The sequence below is a fragment of the Schistocerca gregaria genome, chromosome 5, assembly GCF_023897955.1.
Source record: "Schistocerca gregaria isolate iqSchGreg1 chromosome 5, iqSchGreg1.2, whole genome shotgun sequence".
Lineage (NCBI taxonomy): Eukaryota > Metazoa > Arthropoda > Insecta > Orthoptera > Acrididae > Schistocerca > Schistocerca gregaria.
Window position 1 is genome coordinate 387,562,373 of NC_064924.1, and position 24,576 is coordinate 387,586,948.

General features: G+C 38.7%; 1 protein-coding gene across 1 annotated transcript in view; it reads right to left on the reverse strand.

Annotated features, from left to right (window-relative positions):
* The window catches only part of LOC126273144 (KICSTOR complex protein ITFG2-like), a 48,373-nt gene that overhangs the window by 17,798 nt on the left and 5,999 nt on the right, over nucleotides 1-24,576 (reverse strand). Inside the window, exons 2-3 of the mRNA XM_049976600.1 lie at nucleotides 8,841-9,136; nucleotides 8,450-8,647 (exon numbers count right to left, since the gene is read on the reverse strand). Of these exons, the coding sequence (XP_049832557.1) occupies nucleotides 8,450-8,647; nucleotides 8,841-9,136 (494 nt within the window). The remainder of the gene's footprint in view (nucleotides 1-8,449; nucleotides 8,648-8,840; nucleotides 9,137-24,576) is intronic.

The following is a 24,576-nucleotide window of genomic DNA, read 5'->3' on the forward strand; positions in this document are numbered from 1 at the left end:
GTGGGCCAGCCGTAGGGATATCCAGCATGACCCACGAGTCCACTAATTGGTCCACACTGGTGGCCAGCCCTATTACTGCTTGCCCTGAGGCTGACCCCTCACCCATGGTCAAGTGGTAGGTCGCCTTGGGATGGGGCAGGCTGCAAAAGACTTCCCAGGGGGCTGAACATACGGCCTCCCTTGTTAGTCTGACAAACAGGTTCCAGGTGCTGTCCGTGGCTGACACTGCCCCTCAGCCAGAAGCAGTCACTTGTCCTGTTTCAGAGAAAATCTATCAGCCTCTGCAAGAGCTAGGCAGTCGCAGAGGGAGGGATTACTAGTAGTTGGGAGCTCCAACGTCTGGCGCATTATGGGGGCCCTTAGGGTCATGGCTGCCAAGGAGAGGAAGAAAGCCAGTGTGACTTCATGTGAATACCGGGTGGAGTCATTCCAGATGTGGAGTGGGTCCTTCCACATGCTATGAAGAGCACAGGGTGCAGTCAACTGAAGTTGGTGGCTCACGTCAGTGCCAATGATGTGTGTTGCTTTGGATCAGAAGAGGTTCTCTCTGGTTTCGAGCAGCTATCAGAAGAGGTAAAGGCTACTAGCCTTGCCTGCAAGATGACAGCAGAGTTCACTCAACATTTACAGCATAGTTGACCAGATTGCCTGCAGATCTATGGTACAGAGCCTAATGGAGGGTCTGAATCAGAGGCTCAGACAGTTCTGCATGCATGTAGGCTACAGATTCTTCGACTTACGCTATAGAGTGGTGGGGTTTTGGGTTCCACTAAATAGGTCAGGAGACCGCCACATGCAGGAGTTAGCTACATGGTATAGTTGGGCTGTGTGGCATGGACTGGGCAGTTTTTAGGTTAGAGGATCTCAGGGAAATACAAAAAGGGCTTCAGTCTCAAAGGGTGCAGGTTGAGCAGGTTGAACACAGGAATAATGCAAGTCTAGAAACCATTGGTATAACAGTTATAAATTGTTGTATCTGTGTTGGGACAGTAGTAGAGCTCCCAGCACTAAGAGGACGCACTGATGCTCAAACTGTTAGAGGCACTGAAAGTTGGCTAAAGCCGGAGATAAGTTCAGCTGAAATTTTTGCAAAAGGCCCTGTTCAGAAAGAACAGGCTAAATACAATTGGCCATGGCATTTTTGTTGCTGTTAGAAGTAACTTATCTTGTACCGAAATTGAAGTAGATAGTTCCTGTGAGTTAGTATGGGTAGACGTCATTCTTGGCAAGCAGAATAAAATAATAATTAGATCAATTACCAACCTCCAAACTCAGAGAATACAAGTAATGAAAGGTTCAAAGGAAATTTGAGTCCAATTTCAAACAAGTACCTAACTCTCACAATTAAAAGTTGGTGGTGACTTCAATTTACCCTCAATATGTCGGCGAACGTATGTGTTTAAATCCAAATGTATGCATAAAACATCTTCCAAAATTGTGCTAAATGCATTCTCTGCAGACTATTTCAAGCAATTAGTTCATGAGCCTACTCGAATAGTAAATGGTTATGAAAACATACTTGACCTCTTGGCCACATGTAATCCTGAACAAATAATGAGCATCAAAAAGAACACGAGGATCAGTGAATACAGGGTTTTTGTAGCAAGACTGAATATCACAACTCCAAAATCCTTCAAAAAAATAACAAACAATATCTATTCAAAAAAGCAGATACAAATTCACTTGATGCCTTCTTGAGAGATATTCTTCACTCCTTCAAATTAGCAGTGTAAATGTAGACCAGATGTGGTTTGAGTTCAAAGAAATAATATTAACAGAAATTGAGAGATTTATACCAAATTAATTAACAAATGACAGAGCTGAGCCCGCCCATGGTACACAAGACAGGTGAGAACGCTGTTGCAGAAACAATTAAAAAAGCACACAAAATTTAAATAAATGCAAAATCCCCAAGATTTTACAGAAGCTCGAAATTTAGCAAGGACTTCAATGTGAGATGCTTATAACAGTTTCCACAACGAAACTTCGTCTCGAAATCAGGTAGAAAATCTTAAGAGATTTCGGTTGTATGTAAAATATGTTAGTGGGAAGACACAAGCAATGACTTATCTGTGTGATATCAATGGAAATAGTATCAATGACAGTGCTGCTAAAGCAGAGTTACTAAACACAGCCTTCCAAAATTCCTTCACAAAAGGAGACAAAGTAAATACTCCAAAATTCGAATCACGAGTAGTTGCCAACATGAGTAACTTAGAAGTAGGTGTCCTCGGAGTAGGGATGCGACTAAAATCACTTAACAAAAGCAAGTTTTCCAGATCAATTAGGTTCCTTTCATAGTATGCTGATGCAATGGCTCTGTATTCAACAATCACATACAACCGCTTGCTTGACAAAAGATACATACCCTAAGACTGGAAAGTTGTAAAGTCCCACCAACAGTCAAGAAAAGCAATAGGAGTATCCACTAAATTACAGGATTTTGGAACTTATATTGTATTCAGATATTATAAATTACCTAGACGAGAACATTATATTGACACACTGTCAACACGGATTTAGGAAATGTCGTTCTTGTGAAACACAACTACCTCTTCGCTCACTCTAAGTGTTGAGTACTACTGACAAGGGATTTCAAATTGATTCCATATTTCTAGATTTCCAGAAGGCTTTTGACACTCAACTCACAAATGGCTTGTAATCAAGTTATATACTTATGGAATATCATCTCAGTTCTGCAACTGAATTCATGATTTCCTGTCAGAGGGGTAGCAGCACGTAGTAGTAGATGAAAAGTCATCAAGTGAAACATAAGTTATTTCTGGCGTTCCTCAGGGCAGTGTTATAGGCCCTCTGTCCCTTATCTTTGTAAATGATTTATATTTATTTAGGTTGTTTGCAGGTGATGCTGTCATTTATCATCTACTACAGTTATCAGGCAACAGAAACAAATTCCAAAAAGATACCTTTATGGTGTGAAAATTTGCAATTGATCCTAAATTATGAAAAGTGTGAGGTGATCCACATGAGTGCTGACAGGAATCCATTTAACTTTGGGTATATGATAAATCAATCAAATCTAAAGGCAGTAAATTTAACTAAATACCTTGGAATTCCACTTACAAACATCTTAAATTGGAAAGAACACATATACTGTCTACACTAGGCATGTTCATCCTCTTTTTGAGTACTACTGTGTGGTGTGGGATCCTTACCAGACAGGATTAAAGGAGAACATCAAGAAAGTTCAAAGAAAGGCAGCAAGTTTTGTATTATTGAGGAATATGGTAATGTGTGTCACAGACATGATAAGGGATTTGGGGTGGACATCATTGAAACAAAGATGTTCCTCACTACGATGGGATCTTCTCAATAAATTTCAATCACCAACTTTCTCCTGCAAATACCAAAATATTTTATTGAGGCTGGCCCCCCTAGGGAAAAATGATCACTATAATAAAACAAAGGAAATCAGACTCACACAGGAAGATAAAGGTATTTATTTTTTCTGCATGCTGTTCAAGAGTAGAATAACAAAAAACTAATCCGAAGGTGGTTCAATGAACACACTGTGAGGCAATTAAGAATGATCTGCAGAGTACACATGTACATATATAGTTTCATGCACCATTAACTGGTTGTTAAAAATTCTAGTTTTAAGTGCAGGGCATGAAGCTGAGCTGAATACAATAAAATGCAGCACTACGGTCAACAACTACCTGCATAATTACATCAACAATATGTACAACAAAAATAGTATGAACAAAAGGAAGAATGACAATAATTTTGATGTAGGTGATGATTAAAATAACAAGTACATTTGTTTACCATTCTATGGTACAATTAGTGACAGGGTAGCTTCAGCATTTAGAAAACAAAAAGCAAGAGTGGCAATTTCTACCAAGGGGAACATTGGTACAATTTAAAAAAAAAAAAAAAATGTTGAAAAAGGAAACCTTATCCGTAGGTCAGGTGTCTACAGAATTGAATGTCCTGACTGCAAAGCTTGCTATGTGGGACAAACTGGTTCAGACAGGTTTAGCAAACATGTCGCATTAGATTACAAAAATGCAGCAAAGAAATCTAATTTTGCTGGGCACCTCTTGCAAGTGGGCACAATGCACCAGTTAGGTCTTCACAATGAGGATGCTCCTTTTACATGAGAAGGGAAGATGTATGGAACTGTTTAAAGAGTTTATCTCCTGCCATCAAGCATTGTCTTGTGTGACGCTGCATAAAGGGAAGTTGGCGATGAGAAGCTCTCAGTTTTGGGAACAATTTAAAAATAGTTGGGATTTGGCTACTATGCCCTGAACCCAACAGACACTCTCAAATGATGATAATAACCTAATTATGATTAAATTTCTCCTACATCGCATAAGAGTTTCTGGAGACAAATGTAATGTATTTCTCAAATTATTACATGGCGTAGTCAATGGTTTATTAGTTTTAACACCAAATTGTATAAATTATAATGGATTCGTTATGAAACTCATAAGCAAGGACATTTTAAAGGAGATGGGTCCCTAGCCTTTCAAAACTCTGCTGATGGCATGATGTCTTTTAGCACGACTCTTATCTGTCTGATTTCCTTTAACAGTACTTTGTATTAACTTAAGTATTTGAACAAGATGTTTCGTATTTTTTAAATAATGTTCAATTGTAAAATGTGCAGCAGTCGCTGAGGCCACTAGAGAGTTCACTTAGTTACCACCATTTACAACTGTAAAACATTCGTCATTGCTTTTAGTTACAACCATCTTATTTGTTTTATATACATCAGTTATTACAAAGCATAAAATAATAAATAAAATGATAACACACATGACCTGTGATGTTAAAATAAAGTTAATACATTTTGTCAATGCAACATACATGTAAGGAAGGTACTGTAAGTTGATATGACATACACTGAAGATAGCTGAGTTGTAATCACAAACAGTAGACACAGTGTGAACTCACCATCCGACATGAATAGTCCAGTTGGGACTATGTGCATATACAATTGTTTTCAATGTTTTACGTTACATTTACTGGTATACATTTTATGATTAACTTACATTTAAAGCTTATGCAACTGTATATTTAATAAGGCATGCTTGTTACCTTATTGTAACTTATTTTTCACATTTTTTTAGCGTCGATTATAGCCACATTGTGATCAAAATCAAGATATGGCAACTGGTGACACTGCATGATGAGCACGAATAGAAGAAGATGTCTGGATTTATTTGGGAAGAGTTTACTTCCCCAGAGTGGGATCAAACAGAACAGTAGAAGACTATTTATTAGAAAAGGAACCAGAACTCCAAACTGGGTAAGGCCACTGGTCATTTCTAATCTAATCAACTTTTGAAGAGGCTCTATAGAACACACTGAAAAAGGAGAAATTAGTGAACAGTTGGATCAGGGCTGTAATACGTGAAGAGCTTTCAAAGAACATGTGACCAACACTTTTTTTTATTTATTAGATAAAAGGAGACTGATGGAAGAAATACAAAGAGGCAGAAAGCTTACAAGTGGCATTAATAATGATGTTGATGTCAATTATTGATTGTAAGTTAGAAGTTATAAGGGGTGATTGAGTAAAAGATTAAATGAGATACCAGAAGATAAAGGATTTGAGGGGAATGAGGAACCCATACAAAAATTGTATCAATAAGCGGAGAAAATAAAAAGAGATGTGAACTTCAGATTTTCTTATGCATCCAACATATGGGAACTGGTGATATCTGAATTTCAATAAAGGAAGAGGGTGGTTCCAATGGACTATAAAAGTGTACAAGAATTTAAAAAAAAAGACTAATAAGGTTAAGATTTAAGAAAAGGATATGAGAAAAGAATTTAAAAATAAACTGGAATGTTGAAAACAAATGGCCAAGAGCAGAAATTGAACCTGCCACTGTTGCTGTAACGGTTGAAGATGATGAATTACAGAATCAAGTTCAGATCTTCAGTACAAGCAAGAGAGAGGAATGAGATCAACTTTTTCTACTACAAAAGTTTATGAACATATTTGGGGAATTCATTTTATTAAAGATTAATTGGAGTTATAAGAATGAAAAAAGTGAAAAATTTCCCCCCTTTGAATGAGAGTCCTATTCTCAAAATATGTCACGAAAATCAGTAATATTGTGTCAACCAAAAATACAGGAAGAAACTTTGTAATATTAAAAAAAAAGAAAGTTTGGTTTAAAAATTTTGGGTCAACAAGGAAAGGACTAATGCTGTTTTAACTTATCTGTCTAGTTACAGACTTGGGGGTGCAGTAACTTTGATTAATTCAAACACTGAACAAGCACCACAAATGGATGTATTGAAATAGTTTCTGCCTTTTAGGCATATTACTTCTTCCAATAGATAATGCACACACAGTACAAAACTGAAGTGCATTACAAATTTATTGCCTATTGTCTTCTGCCACACACATTTTGCCGGCCCAAGTGGCTGGCATTGTCAAAGGTTAATCCTTAATTGGCGGTGGCAGACTGGAGTAAAGCTCACAGCCTGAGATTACATGACCTGTTATGCCAATGTCTAAGGGCTTTTCTGTGGTCATTACTGATGTGGTTCTCATCTTGCTACATGCAAGGGCCATTCGCTGCAGCATGGGAACCCAGGATCTGTTTGGGGTGAGACTTTCTTCTTTCTTGTTTAAACTATTGCATTTGCGAATTTCCACTGCTTCTCTCACCAAGCAGGCATAGTACCTCATCTTCACAGCAAGAACCCTTATGTCAGCTAATTTTTTTGTATGTTCAGTCTCATACAGTGCATGACACACCATGGACATTTTTTTCTATATGTCCCAATGTGCAATACAATTTATGTATAATAATCCTTATACTGATGGAGCGTCCAGACTTCCTGTACAGTACACGGTATATTTGCAACACTATGAGTTTGTCCCTTTTGTACTTTGCAGCGAATGACCTTTTCAGGTAGTAAGGGGAGAACCACACTGTAACTACCATCAAAAAGCACTCAGACTTTGGCATGGCAGGTACATTATATCTCCAGTTACGGGTTGAACTCCACACCACAAGCAATTGAGGGAATGGAAATTAGTGTTTAATAGCCTCGTTGTCGATGAACTGTTAAGAGAGAGAGAGCGCACAAGCTAGGTTTAAAGAAGGATGGGGAAGGAAATCTGTCGTGCTCTGGAGAACGCAATGCCAGCCACTCATGCTGGGAAAATTGCAGAATAATGTTAAAACAAACAATCACACACAGAATCCAATCAGCAATATGTCAACAAATGGCCATGCAAGCCTCAAAAATTTTGTGCAACATAAACAACTGACAAATCTTAATTATGTTACTTCTTTGTGAAGACAGGTATACATCAACATTAATATCTTAGTATAAAAACCATGTGTAAAGGATAGATTGCTACTCACCACATTCAGGGGGTGAGCACTAGAAATATTTCAGCTTTCAGAGGAAGTCTTCATTCAGAAATAGAAAACTAACACATATTCATACAAGAGCAACTCACTCTACACTTGTACACTGTTTCTGAGCACTTGGACCTTAGTATCCTGAGGCAGTGGACATTGGACATGTGGGATCTCTACCAGTTCAGATTAAAGAAAGATGTCTGAGCAATTCTGTGGCTAGGTTTACTACCAGTAGATTCAAACAACATGCAAGTGTTAGGACAATGCTCCATGTACTCAAATGGGAATGCCTGGAGGGAAGAAAACACTCTTTTCACTAAACACTATTGAGAAAGTCCAGATAATTGGCATTTGTGACAGACTGCAGATGATCTTACTGCCACTAACATACACCTCCCATAACGACCATGAAGACGAGATAAGAGAAATTACGGCTAGTATGGAGGCATATCGACAGTTATTATTCACCTCACACCATTTGTGAGTAGAACTGGTAAGGGAATGACTAGCAGTGGTACAAGATACTCCCATAAGGATTATGGAGTATGTATATAGATGTAGGTATTTCATAGTAACTATTCACAAGTCACTTCCACTGCCTAAACACATTAAATTTCATGTAACCACTCACTCACTGGTTTCCGCTCATTATTCAGAATTCTTGTTGCACCTCTGTTCATCGTTTTGCCACTGCCTGACATATATGCAATTGAACATTCTAATAACTCTTAACAGCTCTGAAGAAGAACACCCACACTCTTTGCAATACTCAGATCTTCATCTTCAAGACTGAAATAACTGAATACTTTATATTAGGATATTTCCATTGTTGTTATTTGTTTCAAGAACACTATGGTAAATTGCAATGAAACTATTTAAAATTCTGATTCAATGTGTAGCACAAAAATAAGACATCAGAATAGACATTTATCTAACAGATGGTCAAATGAGGATGCTGAGCATGCACTTGACACTCATCAGCTACATGCACCAAAAACAAAAGATATGCACCAATTTTATTGATATTTCTTTTTCCTACCCACAAAATGAATAAATATGTAAGTGAGTTTCACAAAGATATTAACTACCACAATATTTCTTCATCTTCAACAAGCATCAGTGTACCATCCAGAGTTGCAACAGCATATCTCTTGATTTTTGGTGACTTCTTTGCTACTTCAGGAGGTTCAATATCTCCCACAATTTCTGTTGACACATTTGGATTACGCATGTGAGAAGATGCTAAAGGGTGGTAATCCACTAATGATGATGTTAGTAGGTCCTCACTGTCAACGAAACAAAACAAAAAGAAATTACTAAGTAGATCTTATAAAACGGCACCATACAAACAAATATTGAATTAATACAGAATATATTATTGGAAAAGAAATGCCCTCACTTTATTGTTAGAATAAGCTCATTACATTTTTGCACAACTACTTACAGCAAATTTCAAATAAAAATCAGAATATAGCACACCTATCTATATTTGCTGCATCTTCACTCTCACGGATGAGGCAACTTATCTTCATATAAGTACCTCCTGGCTGTGCAACAAGGAGACATGGGGCACCATCCTCCCCATAATGGTGCAAAGTCACTGTGCCAATTTGATTTGTACATTCCCACTTATTCAGGCACAGAAGCTTTCCATTTTCAGGATTACTCATATCTGCATTTTGAACAATCCAACGATATGAACGAACAACACGATCTGTCAATCCCAGTACAAGCTCATTGCATCCGTCACCATCTATGTCTCTTATCAAAGCAACCTGACAAAGTTAAGAGAATAGAATCAAAAGTAATTACTATTGATATGATTCTAAGTATTATTAGTTTCCTACTGGCAATCTCACAATTTTCCTACCTTTTACCAATTATTTTTGACACTATAACAATTAGTGTTACAACATAATTGTAATTGCTGCTCTCCATACTTACTACACAGTAGAGAACATTGCCAGAGTGACACTTGTTGGTGTGCATTCAGTGTATTTTCAAAAGGTTTTGGTGTCAACTGACTGTCCAAGAGAACAAGTAAAAATAATCTACCAAAACAGCTAACTACTGTCTAAATAAATGAGCATAATATAGCATAAAAGGTAACTAAACAATACCTAACAACAAAGTTTTTCATTTGCCATAATGTAAACTACGGGGATTAATATTTAGATATTAGAACTCAATACGTGAAAAAGAAGTTCCTTTCCATTATTGGAAAATACACATCAAATAAGTTAAACCTTGCCCCTCAAACTTCACAGAGCTCACTCTACTTTGGGTGTTTCACAACTGTCTGCAGCCCACCAATTGTGACCAACAGCTGTATGAAAATCACCATTTAAAAAAAGTCGTCACTCTCAACAACAAAACCCTGACATCTCAGAAACACTCAGCCAAAAATATCTCATTATATGCTTGATTTCATGACACCAAGATCATCAATTGCAACAGTTAAACTCAAAGGTGACAATAAAGATTGGAGATCAAAGACCGAGGTATGGAACATGGTGATTTAAAAACAGTTTTACATGTTAATATGACTAAATGCCAATCTGAATCAAATGTTTGCTAAAAACATGGTTTGGTTGACAAAAGATAACCAGGTAAATGTTATTTTTGATGTTTTAGGAGCACGTTATCTGCAGGGATTTGGAACATGATCAAGATGACGACATCAAAGACAGTGGTGGTGATGGTGAGGACCCACAGCAGCACAGTCTTTAGTGCCCAAACTAAAATTTCATGAGACCAGTATCAACAAAGATTGAAAAATTTTTAAAGATGAACTGTAAGTAAAAGCATAAAAAAACACCCCAAGGAGAAAAAACAGTGGAAAGAATCAAAAGAATGCAGCAGATATCTGCAGTTACCTTATCAGTGAAATAAAAGGGATGGCCCAGGCACTCCACAACATACTAAAATCTCCAGGCTAAAGCCTAGGCCAGAGTCCAGATACTTCACAAAATTTTAAAAGCCTGACAACACTCGTGATGTCCTCAGCTAATATACGGAGCAGATCCCCATCTAAATTTGCTTCTGCCCACTTATCACTACATAAAATGCACACAGTTAAAATGTAGTGTGTAGTAATTTGTATACCACGGCATCTCACCCCAGGTGGTACTTTCATCAGAGCAGGAAGAAATGTGTGAGGGGACAGGGGGTCAGGGACACTTCATCCCGTTGAAGTGACCAGCAGGAGGAATGTCGTGGCTGGATACTTGGCTTTATCAGCAGCAGTCTATCATCCATCACTGCCAGTCACCCCTCCTCCCACAATTGCATGGAACTTCAACTCACCAGTGAAATGTTAGTCTGCAGGGGAATGGCACAGCCTGCAGTGAAATGGCATACTGTGCCACATTCAGTTCCCTGCAGGTCCCCTTTGCAGCTTGATCTGTCTGTTCATAGCCACAAATTCTCACACACCCTTGTACAAAGCAGAATAATACGTGCCTCTCCCGCTGTAGAAGGAAGTACAGTTAGTGTGTATTAGCTGGACTGTCTTCTCTGCCAGGTACAGGCACTGCAATGAGGGTTAGAAACAGGGAACAAGATTTGTGACTAATAATTTGAAGGCAAGAACTGCCTTACAGGTAAAACAATGTCTAAATACTAGTTCAAAGGTCCAGGAAAAGCTGAGGTATGAGTTACTGAGATCAGCAAGTTGTATACCTATGAATGTGAGTGATGGCACCTTTACTGACTGGTATACAAGGTGTGAGCAATAAACAATATTTTTTTTTTAATTTTGCAGGCATTATAAACCTGATCTTCAAAAAATCTTGTTAGTATGTGTGTTCCTGATGTAAGTTTCCTTTTTCAACTCATTTGAATATTTACTTTATTATTGACAGTTGAAAAGGTTCTACGTGTTTTGAGTGCTCAGTGAACTTTTTTTTACTTTGGAAACAGATGGATCAAAGAAATTGCTGGCAGCGCCACATTTGAAATGTTGAGTGTGGCTTTTGATGAATCCATTATTAGTAAGACAAGAGTTTAAAATGATATAAATGTTTCAAAGAGGGTCAAGAAGACATTGAAGATTATGGATTATGACTACCCTGTACACCCTAGCACATCAGTTATGGTTGATAATGTGGAAGAACTAAAGAAAATTTTTCTGGAAAACTCATCAAATCACCATCAGAGAGGTTGCTAATGATGTCAGCATATCCTTTGGCTACTGCCAAGCAATTTTTTATGTAGCACCAAAGTTTGTTATGAAACTGTTGAATTTCGACCAAAACTGACATCATGATACATCGTTCCGGAATTGCTAATGAGGTCAACACTGATTCAGAACTTCTAAAGGAGGTTATAATAGATGACAAAACAATGGAATACAGGTATTATGTCAAAATCAAGGCCCAATCATCCCAATGGAAACTGCCTGAAGAGCCAAAACTGAAGAAAATTCAACAAATTTGATCATATGTGAAGTTTCTTCTCTTACTATTTTCTAGGATAGTGAATCACAAGTTTCTGCCTCATGATCATACAATCAATAAGAAATACTACCTGGAAGTTATGTGCTGTTTGCACATATCAATCTGAAGAAAACAACCAGAACTGTGGTAAAACCACCCATTGAAATTGCATCACAATATGGCTACCACTCACACTTCAATGCTTCTTCACAATTTTTATGGCAAAAAACAAAACTCTTAAGTGTGTTTGGTCACCATATTTGCCACACATGGACCGCTGCGTCTTCTTTCTGTTGCTGACGCTGAGGAGAACCATGGACGGTCATTGTTTTACCACCATTGATGAGATAAAAACAGAATTGATGAAGAACCTGGACACCATAAAGAAAGAAGAAGTGCTTCCAAGATTGGAAAAAGTGCTGGCCCCAAGCGTATTATACCTGAGGGGGATTATTTTGAAGGGGACAAAGCTGATGTTGGCAAATAAAAATTCTTTGAGAGAAACAAACATGTCTGTTACTTTTCGATCACACCTCGTATAAGCAAAGGATTTATCCCATGAAAAGTGAAAGGTCTGTTTCAGCAGCACCACTTCCCATTACTTTCCTTAGTGGCAAACTGAAACAGCTCACATTCTCAAGCCTTTGCTGTACATTGTCATATTCAGGTCTATCTATTTCTGATTTCCATGTAAAAATTTCAATGTAAATTGCACAAATGTCACATCAGTAACCCAGGAATGACCAAAATAATGAAATAATATGGAATGGCTAGGCTCATACCTGACGTCTTGCCAATACCATGTCCTGCACCATAAAGTCACAATGGAGGCACGTAGGATCAGGCACCCCAAGGTTCAGTATTATGTCCTATAGCCTTTTCATTGTGTGTAGATTATGTGTCATCAGTTTTGTACTGCTGCAAATACCACATGCATGCTCATGATCTCCAGTTGTGCCCAAGTGCAAAACCAAGAAACCTAAAGACAGCTATCAAGAATCTCAATACCAACCTGTGTGCACTATCAAAATGTGTACAGGATACATGGTTAAACGTCAACCCATCCAAAACCCAAACAGTACTGTTTGGCCGTTCTAGGGTCATTAGCATGAAATATCAGGAATCCTTACCATTTTTAAGCTTAAACAGGACAAATATCAACTTCTCTCTTACAGCAAAGAATCTACGAGCACTAATAGATGAAAATCTAAAGTGGACAGAGCATGTGCAAGAAGATATCAGCATTGCCACTGTACACACTCATTACCCAGTTACATATTTCTTTCTAACTAGATCTTCCTCATGTGACCCTTCAAGCTTTCCTGGCAGATGTGTTGTAAATAGTCTTCACGGGTTTGCCACCGGATCACATTATGTGAATTCCAGAATATTTCCTCGGAGCAACTGTCTGACATCTTCAGTTGGTTAAACCTTGCTCGTGGCTAGGTACGACTGACAGTATCCACACACCGACACCCTGTTTTCAGAACACGTACACGAAGAATACGCAGCAGCGGAAATCGCGCATGCGCATTGATTTGCTCTATTCAAACTCTCTCTGCCGAAAATCTCAGAGCGGCTCTCCCGGACGTGCGCTGTACGCTGCGTTTATCAACAGTGTGGCCAGACATTACTCACCAATGGCTGTACTAGGCCAGTGTTATGACAGGCCTGTTATCGAAGAATTTTGATTTTCAAGTCGTGATTTAATACCAGCCAATGCAGGGCTCCAGGCTGTTCTCAGTTGAAATGACGCAATCCCAGAAAGATGATGCTGGGGATAAAACTTCTGTCTTTTCATAAATCATGTGGTGTCCTGTATCCAGACGTGTTCTGGAACTGCCGACTTTTCCGGTTGATGAAGGCATATATGACGCTGATGTTCATTGCAGCGTTCTTGTACCGTGAGGCATGTCTGGCCTATTTACGCTGTTCCACACTGACAAGGGATCTTGTACACACCACAGTGCTCTGAGGAAATATTGTGGAATTAACGTGATCCAGTGGCAAACCCATGAAGACTATTTAGATCTCCCTCGTTTCCAAGTTTTCTTCACTGATGCAGTCTCCTTAAATTTACTTTCCCCAGATCTCACTATATCAGAAAACATTTTTTGTACACTTATAAATTCTTTCTATATCTGCCACCACCACCACCACCACCACTATATTGCCACTTCAGACACAGTGAGAAATTTAATACCACTTGTCATATTGAAATTATTTTTCTTAGGCAACTATGATGTAAAACAGATATTATACGTGTGAAACCTTCATCCGATGTAAGAGGGGGCCTGATAGCTCTAATCAGATCATATTAAATAGATAAAGAAAATCAAGTGTGTCGCCTAACCCATCTACATCTGTACTTTCAATTCTGTCATATGTTTCATTTTGTTTCAATTGTCTGTTCAACCTCTGTGATTTCAAAAAAATTTTTAGGGTAAATGTTTCCTAAGGACAATGCTGTTGAACAACTAAAGACACCATTGGAACAATAAAGAGAAACAAAAAAATGGCAGCTTTGAAAGTGAAATGGTAAACAATCATGATATATTGAGCATTTCCCACCAATACATAAGAAGCTTGTTCAACAAGATAAGTTTGGTTCTCATATGAGTACAGGAAACTTCCTGGCAGATTAAAATTGTGTGCCAGACCGAGGCTCGAACCTGGGATCTTTGCCTTTCGCGGGCAAGTGCTCTACCACCTGAGCTACCCAAGCACGACTCACGCCCTGGCCTCACAGCTTTATTTCTGCCAGTACTATGTCTCCTACCTTCCAAACTTAACAGAAGCTCTCCTGCTCAGTTTAATGAGTCATGGCTGCAAAATACTAACGCGAATTCTTTACAGACGAATGGAAAAACTAGTAGAAGCCGACCTCGGGGAAGATCAGTTTGGATACCGTAGAAATATTGGAACACATGAGGCAATACTGACCCTATTTTTACGGTAAATGTTTCCTAAGGACAATGCTGTTGAACAACTAAAGACACCATTGGAACAATAAAGAGAAACAAAAAAAATGGCAGCTTTGAAAGTGAAATGGTAAACAATCATGATATATTGAGCATTTCCCACCAATACATAAGAAGCTTGTTCAACAAGATAAGTTTGGTTCTCATATGAGTACAGGACATTGAAAACCTGAAAGGTATTCTTACAGGTGTGTCATGCATAACAGAACATCCTCTGGAAGTCACAAAAACTGTGCAGGTGCATTTAGATGGATACAAATTAAAACCTTGTTACTTTAGATGTAAATTGTAGAAAGGGGGAGTGGCTACACACGAAGAAGAATAAAGTCCCAGGTCACAGACTTCAGTGAATCCTGCACAGAACACCCATTAGACTGCCGTACTTCAGAAAAAGACTTGGAAACATATAACACAGTGAAACTTCCTGGCAGATTAAAATTGTGTGCCAGACCGAGGCTCGAACCTGGGATCTTTGCCTTTCGCGGACAAGTGCTCTACCACCTGAGCTACCCAAGCACGACTCACGCCCTGGCCTCAAAGCTTTATTTCTGCCAGTACTATGTCTCCTACCTTCCAAACTTAACAGAAGCTCTCCTGCTCAGTTTAATGAGTCATGGCTGCAAAATACTAACGCGAATTCTTTACAGACGAATGGAAAAACTAGTAGAAGCCGACCTCGGGGAAGATCAGTTTGGATACCGTAGAAATATTGGAACACATGAGGCAATACTGACCCTATGACTTATCTTAGAAGCTGCATTAAGGAAAGGCAAACCTATGTTTCTAGCATTTGTAGACTTGGCGAAAGCTTTTGACAATGTTGACTGGAATACCCTCTTTCAGATTCTAAAGGTGGCACGGGGAAAATACAGGGAGCAAAAGGCTATTTACAATATGTATAGAAACCAGATGGCACTTATAAGAGTTGAGGGGCATGAAAAGGAAGCAGTAGTTGGGAAGGGAGTGAGACAGGGTTGTAGTCTCTCCCCGATGTTATTCAATCTGTATATTGAAACAAAAGAAAAATTTGGGGTAAGTATTAAAATCCATGGAGAAGAAATAAAAACTTTGAGGTTCACCGATGACATTGTAATTCTGTAAGAGACAGCAAAGGACTTGGAAGAGCAGTTGAACGGAATGGACACTGTCTTGAAAGGAGGATATAAGATGAACATCAACAAAAGCAAAACGAGGATAATGGAATGTAGTCAAATTAAATCGGGTGATGCTGAGGGAATTAGATTAGGAAATGAGACACTTAAAGTAGTAAAGGAGTTTTGCTATTTGGGGAGCAAAATAACTGATGATGGTCGAAGTAGAGAGGATATAAAATGTAGACTGGCAATGGCAAGGAAAGCGTTTCTGAAGATGAGAAATTTGTTAACATCGAGTATTGAATTAAGAGTCAGGAAGGCGTTTCTGAAAGTATTTGTATGGAGTGTAGCCATGTATGGAAGTGAAACATGGACGATAAATAGTTTAGACAAGAAGAGCATAGAAGCTTTCGAAATGTAGTGCTACAGAAGAATGCTGAAGATTAGATGGGTAGATAACATAACTAATGAGGAGGTATTGAATAGGATTGGGGAGAAGAGAAGTTTGTGGCACAACTTGACTAGAAGAAGGGATCAGTTGGTAGGACATGTTCTGAGGCATCAAGGGATCACCAATTTCATATTGGAGGGCAGCGTGGAGGGTAAAAATCGTAGAGGGAGACCAAGAGATGAATACACCAAGCAGATTCAGAAGGATGTAGGTTGCAGTAGGTACTGGGAGATGAAGTAGCTTGCGCAGGATAGAGTAGCATGGAGAGCTGCATCAAACCAGTCTCAGGACTGAAGACCACAACTACAGCAACAGCAACAGCAACAACAACAACAACAACAACAACAACAACAAGGTATCCCTACCAATCAAGTTTAACAAACAAAGAAGATGCAAAATTTCAGAGAATTTTAAATGCTGAGTCAGTTACACTATTCGGAGAGAATTTACATGATGAAAAATGGGAAGAAGTTTACCAAGGACACACAGCAGACTAAAAATTTTTCCTTCTTTCTTAAAAACCATTCTTACCACATTTTGAACACTGTTTTCCTTCGCAATGGGACTGCAACATTGACAATGGAAGCTGAGAAAAATGGTGACTAACATCTGGGATCAAAATATCTTGAACTATGAAGAGAGAGCATTATTTAATGCAAGGGACTTGCTCTAATCACGACTTAAAACTGTGCTATGAACAGAATGGAAATTTTTTCACCATGTCAACAAAGTGGCAAAAATCCTGTACTATGCACAAAATATTCAAAACTATAAGAACAAGCCAAAGACAATTTGGAGGAATGTTGGGCATTAAACAAATAAACTTGGTAATGTAAATTATACTGCAGTCCCGCATGACAATTGTAGGAAGACAGGGTGTGAAGTTCAAATGATTGTCTACTACATACCATGAAATCCTCGTAAACAGTAGCTCAAAATACGGGGTCCAAGGAAAGCATATCCAATAGACCTGCTTACACAGGAAATGCATACTCCATCACCTGTCACGTTGGAGCAAAACTAAAGGATATTGATAAAGGACCCAAACACATCCATAGCACCGCAGGTGGGAGAATAATTGAAAAAGTTTACAACTGGTTCACAGCCAACAATTTAATCCTTAATATTGCAAAAACTCATATTATTCAGTGCCAAACAAATAAAAGTGACTCATAGGTATCATAGTTAGATATCAATGGATACACACTGGATGAGGCTCAAAGTGTGAAGTCAGATAATAAACTGAGGTGGGCAGCAGCATGTTGACAAGTCACTGTGTTGACCTACATACAGGACTACTAGCATACTTTGAAAACTTTCTTCAATTCTGTCTTACGGCATCTGGGACACTGTACCAATGTTGAAAAAATTATTTGTTCAACAGAGGTGTGCAAATAGAATATTGTGTAAAGTTGATAACAGTCTCTTCAGTGACCTAGGGATTCTTACACTTATACAACAATACATATATCCCCAATGATATTTGGGGTTAATAACAAGAGCAAATTTAGGATGAACTCAGCAATCCATGATCAAAATACTAGAAGCAGAAATAATTACCATCTATACTACACGTTCCTCTCTATGTTTCAGAACAGAGTTTTGCAGCTGGACAAAAATATGCAAACAGCATGAGAAATACACAGTTATACATAAATGCTAGCCTATTCTGCGGCTTGTGTTGCTGTATTTGATCATGGATAGCACATATGCAATGTCCTCAATATGTTTCAAAGGCCAGTCTTGGTCTGAACAGTGTCCTGTGTAGTCGTGAGTGCACTATTTCAGGGCTAAGTGAATCCAAACATGTGCAAATTGTTGGTGCTCGTACGGTAGGTGCTTTCACAAACAAGGTAGCCAAAGTGTTTGGTGTTTCAATAGGTGCTGTATCAAGGCTTTATACAGCAAACAAGAAAAGAGGAAAAACTTCACCTGGTAAATTAGAACACAAAAAAGTGTTTGTTGAGTGATCCAATTTCATTGAAGAGGATTGTGACAAAAAATTGGAGAACAGCAGCTGCAAAAGCCATTGCAGAAATGAATGTTACACTTGCAAGCTCTGTCAGTTCCATAAGTAGGAAACTGCAAGGTGAACAGGAATTCCAAAACAACATCAGACACATGGATGCCAGTAACAGGAAAATGTGCTGTTTGAGTCATGAAACCTGGACTATGGAGCAATGGAAGAAATTTATTTGGTCAGATGAGTCTTTCTCCACACCGTTTCCGAATTCTGACCAAATTTACATCCCAAGAATGAAACATGGTGAGGATTCGGTGTGAATTTAGACAGCCATACATCGTATTCCATGGGCTCCATGGTTGCTCTGCAAGATCAGATTATGATTAAGGAATACCGTGTGCCAATTTTGGCTGACCAGGTCCACCTCATGGTACAATACTTGTTCACCAATGTTGATTCTCCATTCCATGACGACAGGGTCCCTGTTAACAGAGCTCGTATAATCCAAGACTGGTTTTTTGAGCACAAGGATGAACTTTCCCATTTCTTCTGGGCACCACAGTCTCCACACATCAATATTATTCAGCCATTGTGGTCAACTTTGGAGAGAAGAGTATGTGATCACTATCTAGCTCCATCATCATTACCTGAACTTCCCACTATTTGGCAGGAAGAAAGTTATGATATTCCCTATAAAATCATACAGTACCTGTATTTATCCATTGAGATGACTGGATATTGTTTTGAATGGCAATTGGCTTCCTACACCTCGTCAGACATGGTGATGCATTGTTTTTGAGGCATTTCAATACTCTTGTCCAACCCCTATATATTCTGGTGTAAAAGTCTATCAAAGGTTGCCAGTGGAGATCTGGATGGAGACTGAATGAACATCCCTGCCCTGAATACTTCAACCCAATAATGTAAATTGTGGGTAATTCTAATACTTGTATTAAGACAGATCGTGACTATGCCAGTACACCCACAGCTGATGGCGGTCTGTATAAAGTTACAAAAATGCTTTTTTTGAAGTATTAACTAAAAACATCTGCCAAGTAATAAGGTAGGAGGAATAGTGTTAGTTTCTTTTTCTTTTTATCCCCCTCCCCAAAGTAACTTTTTCTTTTGATATTCTTACATACAGTACTCTAGAAGCAAGTATCATTATCAATTTGAGTAGATTAGCACTAACCATAATTTGTTGCTAGTATACTTTACATCATTAACCAGCAGCAGCTGCTTCTGCTTGTCAATGTATAACTTTACTTTTCCACGGGCAGGAAGGGCCCAGTTTCTTGTGGAACACAATAACTGAATGAATGAATTTGTATGTAGTGTGTGAGTACAACTGCTTACGTGCCTCTGAGCACAACATAATTAGGCTAACCTTGTCTTTCCAGTTCCTGTAACAGCAGTATATAGGGGTCTGTAGTGTATTCTCAGATTTCTCACTTTAAATCAGCTCTTGAAACTTTTTAAGTGGCTTTTTCAAGTGTCTTCCATTTCAGGTTCCTCAAAATTTCTGTGACCCTATCCTGTGGCTGTGGATCAAATTTGTGACCATTCATGCTGCCCTCCCCCCACCCCTCCTATTTCTGTATGCATTCAATTGCCCCCATCATTTCTATTTGGCACAGGTCCCATAAATTTGAGCAATAATCCAGGATGGGTCACACAAGCGTTTTGTAAGCAAACTTCTTTGTACAATAATTTTATTTTCTGAGCATCCTATCAATGAAGCAGTCTGCTGTATACTTTACATACAACTTAGCCTGTATGATCATTCTACTCCATGTCCTCATTAATTATTACATCCAAGTATTTGTACGAATTCACTGATCTTATCTGTGAACAGTTTTATATTTTTGAACTTATAAAGCAAGTTGACAATCCATGCACCACATTGAAATCTTATCAAGAGATGACTAAATATTTGTACAGCTTTTCTCAAACAGTACTTCATTATAGATACCTGCATCATTTGCAAAAAGTCTAAGATTGCTAATTAACCTTGTCTGCCACATTATTTATGTGCGGCATGAACAGTATGGTTCACAACATATGAGGTAGAAGCCAAAATTTTCAGGACTGGTGCTACCATTTGGAAAGTAGGAGTAGTAGATCTTTGCATAGCTAGGTGGCGAGAGCTGTATATCTGATGAGTCAGTGTGCAGAGTGGCATTCAGCTGGGAGGACACGTTGCATGTCCACAGTGATTTCTGTAATACTCTGTGTTTGGTGAGTGGAGATTTTCTGATGGATCCGCGAACAGAACAGCGCATGTTTATCAAATTCTGTGTGAATCTTGGGAAAAGTGCTACGGAGACCCTTGCTATGATTCAACAAATGTTTGGGGGACAGAGCATGAGCCGTACACGTGTGTTTGAGTGGCATGCTCGGTTCAGGGCCAGCCATCCTGTCATCAAAGATGATGCTCACACTGGATGGCCCATTAGCCACACAACACCAGACATTATGGCCAAACTCCAACAACTGGTTCATGTGGATCGACGTCAAACTATTCACGACCTTGCGGATGATGTGAGTATTGGTTATGGAACATGTCAATGAATGTTGACTGATGGATTGGGCTTGCATCATGTCGCCGCAAAATTTGTGGCAAGGATCTCGACTGCCAACCAGAAGGCACAGCATGTTGAAGTGTGCATGGACCTTCGTCAGACCGCATCTGATGATCCAATCTTCTTATCACAGGTTATCACTGGCGACAAGAGCTGGATTTATGGTTATGACCCAGAGAGAAAGCAACAATCATCCCAGTGGAAGAGCCTGGGCTGTCCAAGACCCAAAAAAGCGAGGCAGGTGAAGAGCTAAGTGAAGAGCATGATCATCATTTTCTTTGATACCAAGGGAACTGAGCACAAGAATTCATCCCACCCAACCAAACAGTGAATTCCGTATGCTACTGTGACATTTTGCGACGGCTCCTTGAAAAAGTGCGGTGATGACAGCCCAAACTTTGGCGTCAAGGGAACTGGCTGCTGCATCATGACAACACGCCCTGTCACACGTCCTTGCTCACCAGGACCTTTTTGGCAAAAAAACAACATGACAGTTGTACCCCACCCACCGTACTAGCCAGATTTAGCTCCTTGTGACTTCGCGCTATTCCCAAAACGTAAAACGTCAGTTCGACATTCTAGAGAGGATTCAAGAAGCGTTGCTGGCAGTGATAAACATCCTCAAAGAACAGGACTGATGGGAACTACTTCGAGGGTGATGGTGACCATTAGTCCAAAGGTAAAGTTTTCAACAGATGGCAGCACTAGTCCCGAAAATTTTGGATAACACCTTGTACTTCCCTGGTGTGCACCTGGCTTTATGGGCAGTAGTTTTGAGGATCACTTCTGCTACCCTTCTTGTGGATAGGTGTGACCTGCACTTTCTTGTAAGCACTGTGCAAATTTTCTTGTTCAGTGGGTCCATGATATATTATGGTTAAAAGAAGGCTTAACATAGCTACAGTTTCTGTAAAGAATCTGAGAGGGTCTTACTGAGTTCTGGGAAACTTAATTAATTTGTTTATTCATCTGTTAGATGCTTCTAAGCAACACAGATACTAATAATTCCTGTATCACTTATATTTCCAATGATGTAAAAATTAAAATGGGAGGGGGGGGGGTTACTTTTACATCTTCCTTTGTAATGGAATACTTGAAAATGGAATTTTTTGAGAAAGGTCTTTAAATAAGATTCTACTATGGAAGTCCTTGATGGCTTCACACATTGCCCCTTTGATACCCAAACATATTTTATTTAGTATATCTACCTACAGCTCTATACTTCATATTATTTATTTATATGTTTGTTAAAAATGCAGTGGTCATCAACTCTGTCTGTTATTCTTATATCCTCACATCATGAACTGTGAAATGAAAGATCGTATGGCATTTATTGGCCAGGATATCCCCTTCAGGGTTCAGCCGCTGTATTGCAAGTATTTTTAGTTGACAGCACTTCAGCGATTTGCGTGTCGATGATGAAGGACACTCAATACCCCATGCCCTGCCGGGAATCGAACCTGAGCCCCCTTGCGTGATAGGCAGTAACACTACCGTTGCGCTACGGAGGTGGATATCAAGAACTGTTTTTCTCCAGCACTCCATCAAATACTTTCCCAAATGTTAGCCACAGCTCCTCCACACACTTCCTACCCAGGGCAAAATGTTTCATGTTCCTCCTTGGTGAATATTTATCTAGTTTACTCTTTCTACTTATTCTAGTTGCTGTTTGTACTTTGATAATTATTGTTCCTGCCATTACCTTATAGTTACAAAAGGGATATCCTCACAGAGGCCAGGCCTGTCTTTTACAATGAAGAGATCAATACACAATAGAATGGAACAGCTCATGGCAAAAAGTGATAATTGTGGCTTTTGACACCAATACTACAGTGTGGATGCACAGAAGGTGATGTAGCACATCCACATGTTATCCTCATCCAATACGTAAACTGTTCCATTCCATTAGTATTTAATCAGTTCACTGAAACTTCACATTTACACTTCGTTGTCAGGTAAGGGTAGAATGTATAACACATGAAGTTCTATTTTGCAAAGTATGACTCCATAAGTACTACTTGTGTTAACATATGTTTCAAGCAAATGTTTGGCTTTTTGACAAACAATAGGCTATCTCATTCATGATTCATACGAAACTGCTGGTCATAATGGTCTATTACCCAGTATTGTTTCCCAAAATTCTGCCACTCTTTTGATTTCTTAACACTGATTGAGCATAAATGAACAGTTTTACAGAGATATGACCTTGACAAGTGGTAGACATGAAATATAATTTTTATTCAGTTTTAGTTATCCGAGATTAAGTATCTCCTTCAATATTTTTCACTATCTGCAACCAGAAATGTAACTTTTAAATTGCAGGTATCCAGGAATGCATCTTGATAAGAAAAAGTTTTTAAGTCACATAGATACTTCTTTGCAAAAAGGAGTGAAAAATTATGCAAATAATGCCCAATAGAGTCCCTCTCACCTTCTATACAGAATTCATGGCCGAATCTGATTTTCTTTCAACCATAACATACTGCACATTCACAGCACAAAAGGAAAGTGTCCAATAATTGGAAAAAACTGCAGGTCACACTCATAACACAGAGTAGTAGAACTCTTACACAAAAATATTCCCAACACCAATGACATCAAATTGTCATAAAACTTTAAGGAATACTGTGAGCTCAAATGTAAAGAGGTAGCCCAAATAGATTATCATCTCCCATGCCACTGTGAAAACATCTCACACTTTTCAAATGTGAGATCCTGAGTGCCATTTATCAAAGCAATCAAACGGATGCAGATTTTCTGCCTTCCAAAAAGCATTTGACATTATATAATGCCAATACTGATTAACAAAAATATCATCACATGGAGGATCAAATGTAATCTGTGAGGAACTAACAAGAATATGAAAAAGATAGGTTGCACTCACAGCATAGAGGTGGTGTTGAGTGGCATACAGGCATACTAAAAGGAAGACTGCTACATAATAAAAGTTATTGAACTAAGTACTTCATCCGCTATATACAAAATTTTGTTTGGATAGGAAGTTGAATGATCACATAGACCTAGTCATAAGTAAAGCAAGTGACAAACCAGGTCACTGATTGGAAATTCAAGCAGTCTATGAAGTAGAGAGGCCCATTCTAGAATACTATTTACATATGTGGGACCCACCCCAAGTAGAACTAACACAGTATATTGAAGATACACAAAGGAGAAAAGCACAAATAGTGACAGGTTTGTCTGACTTAATACAGTGTCACGGAAATGGTGAAAAGCCTGAACTGGCAGACACTTGAAAGATACCAATAATTCTGCTAAAGCCTACTTACAAAGTTCCACAAAAAACAATATAAGGGATATAGTACTGACCCCACATTACATATTGTGCCTGTAGGGACCACAAAGACAAGGTTAGGCTATTTACAGTCCACAAACACACATTTAAGCAGTCACTTGTCCAATGCTCAACAATCTTATGAAACCACATCAACAAAAACCCATGATAATTTATGAATGTCTGATGAAATGTGCTTCCTTGCAGTAGCACAGAAAGAGTGGAGACAAAACTTTGTATCATTATATGCTTCACTAAAACTTTTTTTCTCACAGTGAAGATAAGTTTTCCATTTGCCTCTGGACTCTGTATATTGCAACAATATCTATTAGCACTTAATTTAAAATAAATTTCAACCATAATTTCAAAATTTTTCAGTGTACAGAAAAAAATCGACTTCACAGTCAAACATAATA